Source organism: Sesamum indicum, linkage group LG16, assembly GCF_000512975.1.
Source record: "Sesamum indicum cultivar Zhongzhi No. 13 linkage group LG16, S_indicum_v1.0, whole genome shotgun sequence".
Classification (NCBI taxonomy): domain Eukaryota; kingdom Viridiplantae; phylum Streptophyta; class Magnoliopsida; order Lamiales; family Pedaliaceae; genus Sesamum; species Sesamum indicum.
In genome coordinates, this window is record NC_026160.1 from 1,721,859 (window position 1) to 1,735,226 (window position 13,368).

General features: G+C 37.2%; 2 protein-coding genes across 2 annotated transcripts; one reads left to right on the forward strand and one right to left on the reverse strand.

Annotated features, from left to right (window-relative positions):
• Window positions 5,587-6,048, reverse strand: LOC105178618. The gene has a single exon (XM_011102128.1). It carries the CDS (start codon window positions 6,046-6,048, stop codon window positions 5,587-5,589), a length of 462 nt encoding a protein of 153 aa, XP_011100430.1.
• On the forward strand, window positions 8,830-9,738 carry LOC105178620 (cytosolic sulfotransferase 5-like). The gene has a single exon (XM_011102129.1). The coding sequence runs from the start codon at window positions 8,830-8,832 to the stop codon at window positions 9,736-9,738; it is 909 nt and encodes a 302-aa protein (XP_011100431.1).

A 13,368-nucleotide genomic window follows, 5' to 3' on the forward strand; every position in this document is an offset into this window, starting at 1 on the left:
AGTTTCTAATACTGAATTTTTTGGCATTTCTTCTTTATTTGATGGACGATTGAAAAGAACACGTCCAAATTCTAATCTCAACTGAAATTTTCCGGGCACTTCATTCGTCATCTGAAATTGTCGTCGTACAATTGCTGCATCAACTATCAGGTAATATTCTGCACATTCACTAGATCAAGAAGACCCGTGTACTTAGGTTCTTAGACTTGACTACGCATCTTTTGACAGATGAGAATTACTATGTAATCTGTTCAATATGTACATATGACTTTGCTTGGTGACAATCCCGACACTGCTTTGCTGCTGTATGGTTTTTTTCAAGTGTTGGATGTCAATTCAGTCACGTTAAGCCTTCAAATTCCGGTGCAATTAGTCTACAAAATCCGTTGCATACTCCGAGAAGTGCAGTAAAAGTTTTCCCCATTCATTTCACTCTGATAATTGTGGTTTGAAAAATGAATTTAGTACTCAGACATACGTCCCTGTCTAGTAAATATTTGTCAAAATTGAGTTCAAATTGGAATTTCTTGTGTCGGGAAAACTATTATAAAATTCCATTCAAATGCTTTCTTACGTGGCTGACGTATTAAATGTGTATTGTTGTCAATGTAAGAAAGGAAACGAAAGGAAAAGAATAAGAAAAATGTGGGTTCATTTGGAAACGACAGGGTTCTGAGAATGGGTCACATCTACTTCGCCCTACATTACCAAGTCTCTGATACAATAGATTCTTTTGACAAGAAAATATGAATGAAAAATTTGCTTTTTGTCCAAAATGCCGCAGTAGACTACAATTAATATGTTTGCATAGTATTGTTACTCCAACTCCTCCGACAGGGGATGGAATGTGTGAGTTCTGGTAGGTTTGGTCGGACTTTATAATTGACTGTGGTGGTCGGATTCCAACGCGCGATGCACATTAGTTAATTTTAGTAAAATTTGAGGCCATACCACTTCATCTCGAACCGCTATAATTGGATTTTTAATTTAGTGAGGTTTTATGCTCTTAAAAGTTATGAATTTGAACTTTATGGATACATGGGATTTTGTTTTATTATAACAATAGATGTTGATTTGATCTTAGATATTGTTTAGATATAATTTATCTGATATTATCGATTAAGGTACGATTGTTCTAGCTGTTTTTGTTATACATATATATATATATATTCGATAAAAATGATTGTAATCGATTTATTTAAAGAAAGAAAAAAGAAAAATGAAAACTCACCTTGCCCCACTCCGAAACTACACCCACCACGATTGAATAAAAAATAATAATTTAAATAGATTGAATACATTCAAATAAATATTAGTGACAGTGAATTTTGACTAAATATATCTATAAAAATTATTCGAGATGAATGTAGACGATTGTAGATCCATACCCAATAATTTATATATGAACATGTCCCATTAGGCTGGATTTGATACAACTCCCAACTGTAGTTGTCATCCCTACTCATGGGGCCACAAAACAGTGGAAATTTGAAAAAGGAAAAAATTCTTCGAATTAAAAGAATTAAAATTTTTCTTCTTATTTTGATCACTTTGAAAATTATTCTTGTTATAATCACTTTGTAGCACATCTAACGTAACAACTCTTTGTTATTGAATAATTCGATAAATACAAAATAGTCCGGCCATAGTGGACTATTAGGAGTAAAAAATGTGTTAATATTTACATAAAAATTCATTCATAATGTACACAATTGATAGGTATATATACACCAAATAAGAGAGAGAAAATAATTACTTCTAACAAACTGCCTATGTGGATAACAACCTAACAAACTACTTATAACAATAGCCGAAAAACATAACAAGAAGAAACCGACAAAAATAAATAGGTCGTTGTTCTGGAGGTCGCTGGTGAGATGGTGCTGGTGGAGGTCGCTGGTGAGATGGATGTTCAGGTCGCTACAGCCCCCCCTCAAGATGGAGCCGAGGAAGCAAGGCCCAACTTGCAAAGTAAACGTCCGAAATCAGCAGCAGGGATGGACTTTGTGAAAAGAAGAGCGACCTAATCGGATCCACGAATGTGAGAAGGAGAGATGAAATTGAGTTTGAACTGATATCTAACAATGTGACAGTCAATGTCGAGGTGTTTGGTGCGCTCGTGAAGGGGGTGGGCAGCATTGTTGTCGCACCAGAAGGGGATGGGCAGCGAAACGGAGAGATGGAGGTCGTGCAACACATAGGAGATTCAGAGGAGCTCGCAAACAGAAGAGGCCATGCTGCGATACTCGGCCTCAGCTGATGAACACGAGACGGTGGCTTATTTCTTGGTCTTCCAAGAGATGAGCGACGACCCAAGAAACACACAGAATCCGATAACTGATCGTCGAGAGTCAGGGCAAGAGGCCCAGGACGCATCAGAGTAAGCACTAAGAGTCTGGAAGGTAGTGGAGGGAAAGAAAAGACCGATGGACCCGTTAGATAACGAAGAACATGAAGGGTTGCATCACAGTGAGAAGAGTGAGGTGCCTGGAGGAATTGACTGAGTTGTTGGACAGCAAAAGAGATGCCAGGTCGTGTAAAATCGAGATATAGGAGGGGACCTACAAGCCGCCGAAAACAATCTGATCACCAAGTAGGGAATCGTCATCTTGCTCTAATTTGAGATCTGGCGATAGCAGGGTAGAAACAGGTCTGACATCAAGTATTAAGGTGTCAGCCAGAATGTCCTGCAAGTATTTACATTGGGTGAACTATAGGCCATGCAAAGAGCAAGCGAGTTCGAGCCCAAGAAAGTACTTAGCCGGTCCGAGGTCTTTGATGGTGAATAAGCGATCAAGATAGGCCTTAACAGAATCCAGAGCAGAAAATGACGACCTAGTGAGGAGGATGTCATCAACATAGACAAAAAAGGCAGTGAGTTCGCTTGAGGTTCGCTTGAATGTTCATGGCTCGACTGTTTGAAACCAAAAGCCAGCAACTGGTTGGTAAGGTCTGAATTTTCACTGTCTGGAGGCCTGTTTGAACTCGTAAAGCGATCTTTATAGCTTACAAACTTGTCTGGCAGGAACGCCAAGGAGGCATTCAGGGGGATCCAAATAAACATCCTCCTCCAGAAAACCATGGAGGAACGCATTGTTGATATCCAGTTGTGCCAAGGGCCATGAATTGGAAGCTGCCAGTGCGAGGAAGATTCGTACAGTAGTAACCTTAGCGACTGGTGAGAATGAAGCAAAGTAGTCCACCCCCTCAATCTCAGTATAACCCTTCACCACCAAATGAGCCTTATAGCGATAAATGGTCCCATCAGGATGAAACTTCAGCTTATAGACCCACCGTGAGCCGATGGTACGTTTTCCAGGTGACAAGGTCGTTAAGATCCAAGTTCTGTTTGCAGCCAGTGCCTCCAGCTCCTTAGACATAGCCTCCACCCAATTCCTGTCCTTACAAGCCTGCAAATAACTGTAAGGTTCCTGTAAAGCAGATAAGTGAACAACAAAATCTAGAATGTGCAGCGGAGTACGAAGTTGAGATACAGGAAAGTGAGGGTGCAGTTGTAATTGTAATTTAATAGCCAGGAAAGCCTACAGTGAAGTTGCTAAGATCTACGAAGTGGAACATAGGTGGGAGAGCTTGGCATTGCATCAAGAGTAGAGGGAGTGACCACGGTCGGTGCAGGAGAGGTCGCTAGGCCGCTCAAGGGAGTAGGAGGATCGAGGTCATCAACAGGAAGTGGTAGGGCAATAGGATCAGAAGGTGAGGTAAAGTTGGAATAAGGGAAGATTTGCTCATGAAATACTACATCCCTACAGGTAAAAAGGTCATGAGAGTTAAGATCGCAAACTTTGTAGGCCTTTTTGGTTTGGGAGTAGCCAAGAAAGATACATTTCATGGCACGTTTATCAAATTTTTTCTTGTGAGGCAAAGTGTTGGTAACGAAGCACAGACAACCAAATCTGCGGAGTCGTGTCAGGTCGGGTCGTCTATGATAGAGGATTTCATAAGGGCACTTTCAGTCAAGGATAGAAGTAGGTAGTCTGTTGATGAGATAGGTGGCTGTGAGAATGGCTTTCCCCCAAAACTGAGTGGGTAAATGTGATTGGAATAGAAGAGCCCTAGCAGTCTCTATAATATGCTTATGTTTACGGTCTACGACCCCATTTTGTTGAGGGGTATAAGGACATGAAGTCTGGTGTATAATTCCAAGGGAGTTAAATAGCGAGCTACATTGTTCGTTAACAAATTCTGATCCATTATCTGATCGAATATATTTCACAGAGGCATGAAAGTGAACTTTGATCATATTTAGGGTCAGTGTTTGAGGAACCTGGGACTTATATTTGATTAAGAAGGTCCAGGTCGCACGACTATAGTCGTCTACAATAGTAAGGAAGTAATGACACCAGGTTAGCTACCTAAGGGAGCTAGGTCCCCAGAGATCCGTGTGTAAGAGTTCAAAAATACTAGCAGAGTAAGTGGTACTAAGAGTAAAGGGCAAATGATGCTGCTTGGCCATAGGGAAAATATCACACTGATCATTGATAGAAGAAACATCAAATTTAATAAATTGGATGTGTTTAAGTACATTGGATGAGGGATGACCGAGTCTTCTATGCTATAACGATGTATTACAAATTTGAGCAGAATGACAAGAATTAATCACAAGAGGACTAAAGGATGAAACATCTATAAAGTAAAGATTCCTGACCCGGTTTCCCACAGCAATGGTCTTCTTAGTCCTCTGGTCCTGAAATATACAACAAGAAGCGTGAAAAACAACCACAATAGTGAAGAGCAGATCTTAGGAACTGAAAGCAAGTTAAATTTAAAAGAAGGCACCAGCAACACATTGGTGAGAGTGAAGTTTTTGTCTAAGGTGATGGTCCCGGAATGGGTAACTTGCTTGGTGGAACCATCCGGAAGATGTATTTGAGTAGGATGTGAGATAGGGGTTAGATTTTCAAGGGGACAAGAGTTATCGCACATATGATTAGGGAATTTAAACAGTTAGCTCCAGAACTCATAAGGGCAATATCCGTACCTGTGAATTCATCTAAGCGACCTCCTCCTATCTGTGCGACCTCCCCCATCTGGCCTTCCAGACTGCATGCTAGTTCGCATAAGCTTAAGCAGTTCCTCCTTAGCATCAGGTCGCGACAGTGTCTCCTTTCGGGTTGCTACTTCCGCTGCCAACCCACGCGTTACGCGTGTATCTCTTTTGCGTTTATCCACCAGCTCCTTGTACCATTCAGGCGTTCCATGAAGTTTAAAACAGGTCTCCCTGCTATGTCTTGCTCTGTCACAGTACGAGCAGTGCTGGATTTGCTTGTCCGGCGGAATATACCGTCTCTTGTCAGGTCGCAGGCCTCCCTTAACATTCAATGTCGCGTTCTCACCACTATTTGCGAGCTCCATCTGAACACGTCTTTATTTTTCCATGCTTTGTATCATGGAGTATGTTTTGTTTATGGAGGGTACAAGATCCATGACCAGCAATTGTTGTCTCACCCCATCGAACGCCTCATTAAGTCCCATAAGGAACTGCATGATTGAGTGAAGGCTGCCGTCTCAGCCACGGCCCCCAAGCCCCACAAGTGCACCCATTGCAAGTGCATTGCGGCATCGTCTTCAGCTCTCCCATTTCATCCACAGGTGTTTCATGTTGGTGAAATATGTAGATAGGGAGGAGGAACCTTGTGTCATAGAGCATATCTGCCGCTGTAGTTGGTACAACTGTGGCCCATTACATTCGCCGTATCGCTGCTCAAGATCTAACCATAAACTCCTGAAGGATTTTGTGTACATAAAAGCCTCCACAATGTCTTTGGAGATGGACTTGAGGATCCATGTGGTCACCATGCTGTCCACTCTAATCCACTGTTCAGAAAACGAGTCATCAATATTTGGTTTGATGGAAGTGCCATTGATAAATCCCAGCTTCATCTTGGCACGTAGAGCTCTCTTGATCCCGAAACTCCAGTTGAGGTAGTTGTTGCCGGTCAGGGGTGCACTAACCAAAACCATCCCAGGATGGTCAGAACCACAAAGTTGCAATTTCTCCGGTAATGGGTTACCCCGCATCTCCGCCATCGCCGATACCATTCAAAAACACAACGCAAAAGGACTCTCAAACGCCAGAAATTGTGTATGTAGAGACCTTCAAATGAAGGCTCTGATACCATGTCGAATAATCTAATAAACACAAAATAGTCCGGCCATAGTGGACTATTGGGAGTAAAAATGTATTAATATTCACATAAAAATCCATCCATAATGTACTCCATTGATGGGTATATATACACCAAACAAGAGAGAGAAAATAACTACTTCTAACAAACTACCTATGTAAATAACAACCTAACAAACTACTGACAACAATAATCGGAAAACATAACAAGAGGAAAATGACAAAAATAAATAGGTCGTTGTTCTGGAGGTCGCTGGTGAGATGGTGCTGGTGGAGGTCGCTGGTGAGATGGATGTTCAGGTCGCTACAGTTATCACCAAATGTAACACCCCTATCGTAAATACAATCATTCTCATAAAAAATTTACATTAGATCCAATAAGACAAATCTTATTTTTATCAATACATTAATTCTAAATTAATTCTACAATTTTCGTAGTGATTTGTGTGTGACTCTTTAGATTCACCTTCAATTAAATTTTAACTTGTGTCGAACAAAATTAACTAATTAAGTCTAATTTAATTATTTTTTTTAGTAACCATTATTTAGAAAGTCCATCATCATGGGTTGTGTCATAGGGGTTTTTGATGCAGTGAAATTTTTACACCCACTACGTGGCCTAGCTTCGCACGAGCTAATCAATCTTTTTTCTTACACACTCTCATTCGTGTACAAAACTTGAAAAATAAGGATGAAAATCACCCACAAAACATGCAAGGTAGCTAGAATTCACACAATTCAAGCAATATAACATATTACAGCCGAATGCAACCTTATATTTTATTTCCAACAACTAAAATACTAGGGTCCTCAAACTTGCACCGAAAGGGAACGGATCGGCCCGGAACGCGGCGGGAGCGTGCAAAATCGGTAATTAAAATGTTAGTGGAATTAAAATCGGATCACAGTGGTGTACCCTTTGATCATTCCCGGCCTTTCAGTGTAAATTAAACGCAGAAATGCATATAAAATAAACACCGTGTTAGGTGGCAAATGATAAGTAAAAACAAATAAAAAAAGTAACCACGAAATACACATTTTCCATTCTTCTGATCGGCTACTCACATTGGCTCCAACTCCTTCTTTGAATCCGTTAGAGGATTCAAGTGTTGAACTCCTCTAAAGTATGTCCACACCAAGCTGTGGAAAGACAACTAACCTTATTATAATTTACTTGATCAGTATTACCCTCGTCAAATCCCTTAATAAAAAAAGAAAAAACAAAAACTAATTCTGTTCATTAATTCTTTGGGCTACGGCATGTATAATAATAATGACAATCTTAAAAATAGCCTTCTTGAGGGTGCGTTTGGGTCTATTTGATGTTGGGCCAGATTTTGTATCATCTTCACTGGGCCTAGCAGGTGTGCAACAAGTCCAGATTGAGTGAGGCTCGTATCAGTGCCCGACCCATCTGGAACCACCTTGTCCTTACGGTCAAAGGAGGGAAAAGCACAGCAGAAATCTGTACTAGCTTGAGACGGGTGTGCGTCGCAAAAGGCGTTGCAAAATGATAACTAGTAGCCATTTCGAATGTCGTCAGAATAGCCATTGTAACTTTAACTAATATTTGTAATCGAACAACATTTGGGATGATGTTCTAAACTCGTCCCAAGTCTGCATCAAATTTGTGACAGATAAATTTCTCTCGTCATAATTTTTTTCCTGAACTGCTGCAAGAACGAGCATTTGTCCATTTACCCGTTGCAAATTAATTCGTATCTGTTCCAAAAATCCATCCCAAACAAGTATTTTTTTTTTTTTTTTGTACTGTTTCAAAGACATAATAATGGGGGGAGGGGGTTATGTAAAATGAAATTTTCCATATCCCTATACTTCCGCTGGAGAGCAACTGTTATGAGTAAAATTATTTCATATTTGAGAGAAGGAACGGTGGAATACAAGGAAAATTTTATTTCGGCTCCAATTGGATCAAATATAGATCAATTATATGACAAGTACCATATATTTATCACGTGATTATTGATATAGAATTTAAAAAAAATGAATAATCACATACCAATTATTATACAGTTACTCTATGATTGCTTCTTACAAAAGTTTTGCTGCTATACAATTAATTCTGAGTGTAAACCTTAATAAAAGCAAAATTTAACAGAAAAAATTAATTATCGTACGTAGACACCCCCTATACTTGTGGCTGAAACAATCCTTCTAACTTGTAAGAATTTTGAAAAGATTCAATTGGAGTTAACGTAACAGCATAAAGTCTACTCTACTTTTTATCTTCATTAGTATCATCAATCATAGTGCTTTGTTTTTGTAGTTCCGTACTCATGCAGCCATGTGCATACAGCTAAGGTCTATAGTAAAATCACATGCACAAAACTGAATTCTTGAAGCTTTATAATATACAGATTCCTTGCTTACATTTCTATCTAGCTTACCCAAAATTCTAGTTCAGATCCCACTTCATCAAATTTGAATCAATTATATGATAAGTTCAATACACTTATTTTGTGATTGATTTGATTCGGTGAAATTTGATCTGCGTAAGAATTCTTCCTATGTTACGTGTACTAAAAGCCAAATGGATAATTGCCTCTATAAAATGAACTCCATACTCTACCAGCATACGCCATCTACCACATTAACATTCCTCCAAAAATTTTCTCTAAGTAACCAGTGTATAGTGTAATCTGATGGAGAATTTTTCTACAGAGATGGAGTTAAATTCCCTCTCTGAAGGAAAATGGTGGGGTGATGATTGCCTCCGCCATGTTGATGGCTTTTGGCTTTTGCCTCAATTTGTCGAACCCATCGATAGGGTTGTTAAGCATTTTAGGCCTCTCCCAAGTGATATAATCTTAGCTTCTTTCCCAAAAACCGGCACGACATGGCTGAAGTCCCTCCTTTTCGCCATTGTTCATCGAACCTCCAAACATCGTTTGGCGATGAAAAATCCACACGAATTGGTTCCGAATTTAGAAGTTCAAGTTTACACTGCATCCGATGAACCTCTAACGACAAATCCTTGTTCTAGACATCGGATTTTTAGCACACACATTCCCTACCAACTCCTCGCTAAAACCCTAGATTCATCCGACTGTCGCATTGTATACGTGACTAGGAACCCCAAAGACACCCTGGTCTCGACATGGTATTTCGTGAACAAGTGGAAGAAGGCGGAAAAGGAGCCGTGGCCGCTTGAAGTGGCAGCTGAAAAATTTTGTGACGGGCTCGTTCCTTGTGGACCTTATTATGATCATGTCATGGGGTACAAGAAGTTGAGTTCGGAAAAGCCTAAGAAGCTGTTTTTTATAACTTATGAGGAGCTCATGAGTGATCCCATATCACATGTCAAGAACTTGGCTGAGTTCTTGGGGTGTCCCTTTGAAGGAGAACATGAAGTTGAAGAGGTTGTGAAATGTTGCAGCTTTCGAGTACTAAGTGAACATGAGGTGAACAAGTCCGAGGAGTCTCCAGTTTGGTTCCAATTGCCGTACAATTCTTTCTTCAGAAAAGGGGCCGTTGGGGATCACAAAAACCACCTTAGTGATGAGATTATAGAACGCATTGATGCACTTACTATAGAGAAGTTTCATTCCGTAGGTTTCATGTATGGGATTTGATCTAATTATTAGGTTGCTATGTTGATTTTTTCACACCTAAGTTTTTATTTATTTGTATGGAGAAAGAGAATAAAATTTGAGAAACACCGTGGTTCTCAAATCTTTTAATATCGCGACATGGATTAGGGACGTTAACGTTTCTTTTTTTGTCTTTTAAACGTATGATCTGAGATTTTTAATTAATATTTCTTGATTGATCTGGGGTAAAAAATACACTTTGCCCCTGAACTGTATATGCTTGATAAAAACACTTATCCCTTAAACTAACAAATGTAATACTTACCCGCTATGATTAAATTTTTGGTCAATCTTGCCCTTGTATTATATATAGTTCAAAGAATTTCTTTTTCTAATAATTTTAAATTTTAAGTTTAAACAAAATTTTCTCAATTGGAAAAACTATCTTTTAATTATAATGAAGTAATAGAAAATTAGTAAATTGAATAGTTTGAATGTTGTTATATTTTAGAGACTCAAAGTTAAGTAATAAATGAGTACAAAAAAATATTTCATAAAAAGATTTTATTAATTTTGTAATAAAATTAAATTATTAACTATTCATTCTTTTAGATAAAAATGAGTAATTAAATGGTTTTTCGAATATTTTTTTTAAAAAATGTGATAAAATTATTATATATTCATTTTTTTCTAAAAATATTTAACTTTTGGTTAAGAATATATATTTGTCAATTTCTTTTAAAAAGCATATATGAATTATTGGTTATATTATATTTCTTGTGTATCTACTATATATATAATTTATACTATACTTGTAATTTAAATTCTTCCCTTATTAAAAAAATTTAATTAAAAAATAATTTGATGATGATTTAATATGTGCTCTTTGTCTTGGCACAAGGTGTCAGTGTTTCTATGTGGTCACTATAAGCCCTATTCTAGTGTAGTTTAGGGGTGTAAACGAGTCGAGTTCAATTTTATTATTTATGGCTTGAACTCGACAAACTCTTATGATTCGAGTTTGAGCTCGAATCATATATAGCTCAAACTCGATCTAACATGTATTTACACCATACATAAAAAAGAATGTGTAATTATCCCATCATTGCCAAAATATCACTTTTGGTCCCACTAAATAGGGCCCTTCTCACTTGCAGTCCCACGCTTTACGTGTACAATACCTTTAGTCCTAAAGTTCTATTTTTTTAACAGAAATAGTCATGTTCCGTTAACAACTAACGGAAACAACATGTGAGTTGTCATGTGCCGTTAGTTAATTGGCAGCTGGCGAAAAAAACAAAGACCAGGCTTGTGTTCAGTTTTTGGAGGGAAAAAAGGCGCCAAAAAAATATTTTTGGCTATTTATATATGTAAATAAAGCACAAACACCACACAACATTTTTATCTTTTTTTCATCACTTAATCTTAAGAGCAATAGGCCAAAAAATGTCACAAACATCTCAAAATACTTCAAATATTGAATGCTATTGTAATGGTGAATTATGTATAAAAATATGTTCTTATATATTACTAGATGACCTTTTAGTAATGGTGAATTATGTGTAAAAGGACTATTGGATATGCCTTTTTTACAAGTAATTATAGTTTATGTTGTGTTTAAATGTGTAAGCATAAATCCTGAAAGCAATAAAAACGGAAACTAAAATTGCACACCAGCAATTGTTGTGTCTTTGCCTGCTCCAACACCTTGAATAACCAGTGGTTGTGCAATATAGCAGCGGGTATATATCTCCAGCTGGAATAAAGTTCGTTACCGATGTATTCAGAATGGTTTCCATACTAGTAAGGATATTGGAGAGTAAATAATCATTAATTCTAGACTACTAATAGTAATAAATTTAGCAAGAGATAATTATAACAAAAAAGTAGTGTTTCTGGATTCATTATGGCTGGATTCAGTATAATCCTTTTTCACGAAAAGAAAATAAAATCAAGTTACATCGATAGAACTTTATTATCGCAAATATAACCAAATACAGTATACATCATTCAAACAAGAGCTACGCATGCAAGAAATCTTCCATTTAATCTTACTACGTTGTGTTTGAGAAAAACCATTTTCAGAACTTTTTGCTGAAATAGGAGATAGAGAGTCCTGGAGGTAGGTCAAATCTGGGAGTCAATCCCAATGACTTGGTGCTTGGAAATAATATCTTTTAGAGCTTTTCCGTTTATCGTTGTTCTACAACATTTTGCAATCCCAATTTTCATTATTTTAGTTAACTGGAATGGTATAATTTATATTAACTTGTGGCTCAGAATAAAAGAAAACTATATCAAGAGTAGACATATACAAGAATGTGGCAACACGACGGCCTGACAATAGGAAAGTGCATAATAGACAAAAATATCCTTACCGCATTATCGCTTCCCTTCAATCTACCCAGAGCCGAGTCTTTTGCAACTTCTTGTATGCCAACTTCACACCTAGCAGAGATGTAAAAGGTATGTCATATGATGAAACTGGTTTTATTTAATCCAAGCATATAACTACTGTGCCAGTTGCACAGACAAATGAACTTGATTCTTTACCAGCTAAACTATGCTGACTAGATTATAAGAACTAATTGATACAACATTCTATCTTGTAGCACTATCCAAGACTATAAACATAGAAGGCATATCTGCATATCTAGTTATAAGTTAGTTTCTGTATTTATTCATCCAGCTGCAATACCTAATAAGAAAAGATGAGATACCTGGACTAAAGGTGTTGAACACGTAAAGCGTGGGACTGCAAGTGAGAAGGACCCTATCCAGTGGGACCAAAAGTGATATTTTGCCTCTATTTTTTTCGCTAGCTGTCAGTTGACTAACAGCACGTGACTTATCACATGCCATTTCCATTAGTTGTTAACGGAACAAAACCATTTCTGTTAAAAAAAATAAAGTTTTGGGACTAAAGGTGTTGAACACATAAAGCGTGGGACTGCAAGTGAGAAGGACCATATCCAGTAGGACCAAAAATATTATTTTGCCCCCATCATTCAATTCACTTTTACACCATATATGAAAATTTTCCCCACGTTTCATCTCTGTACTATGCTCTTATGCTTAAATCACCTACTATAACTATAGCACTAAAAATCTTCCATTCGTCGTCAATTCTTTGTCAGTCGTTGGCTTAATTATTTATTTATTATAATTTTTTTAAAAAGTATTAACATAATTGTGTTGAGTCATGGACAACCACTAATTTTTTTTTAATAATTAAAGTATCGAGTCGTGGACAACATCCAGGACTTGACACACAATTTTTTTATTTTTAAATTATGCCCATGTCGTGGTTGTAATTCATGGCTCGATTTTTTTAAAATAATTATACATAATAATTAATTAATAAAAACCATAGAATTATAAATTTAAATAATAAATTACAATAAATCATGATGTTAAAATTGTATTAACTAAAATTTAAAAAATATTTGTTCGTTCCACAATTGCGTTTATGGCGTTAACGGCGAGATCTTCTTATTTCCTTACCCATAATTTGTATTGACTCATTTTGTTCATGATTTATTGTGGCTTGTCCAGATTAATACAATTTTAACATTATAATTTATTAAAATTTATTATTTAAATTTGTAATTATATGCTAATATTAATTATTACATATTTCAAATTATTTAAAAAAACTCGAACCGTGAGCGT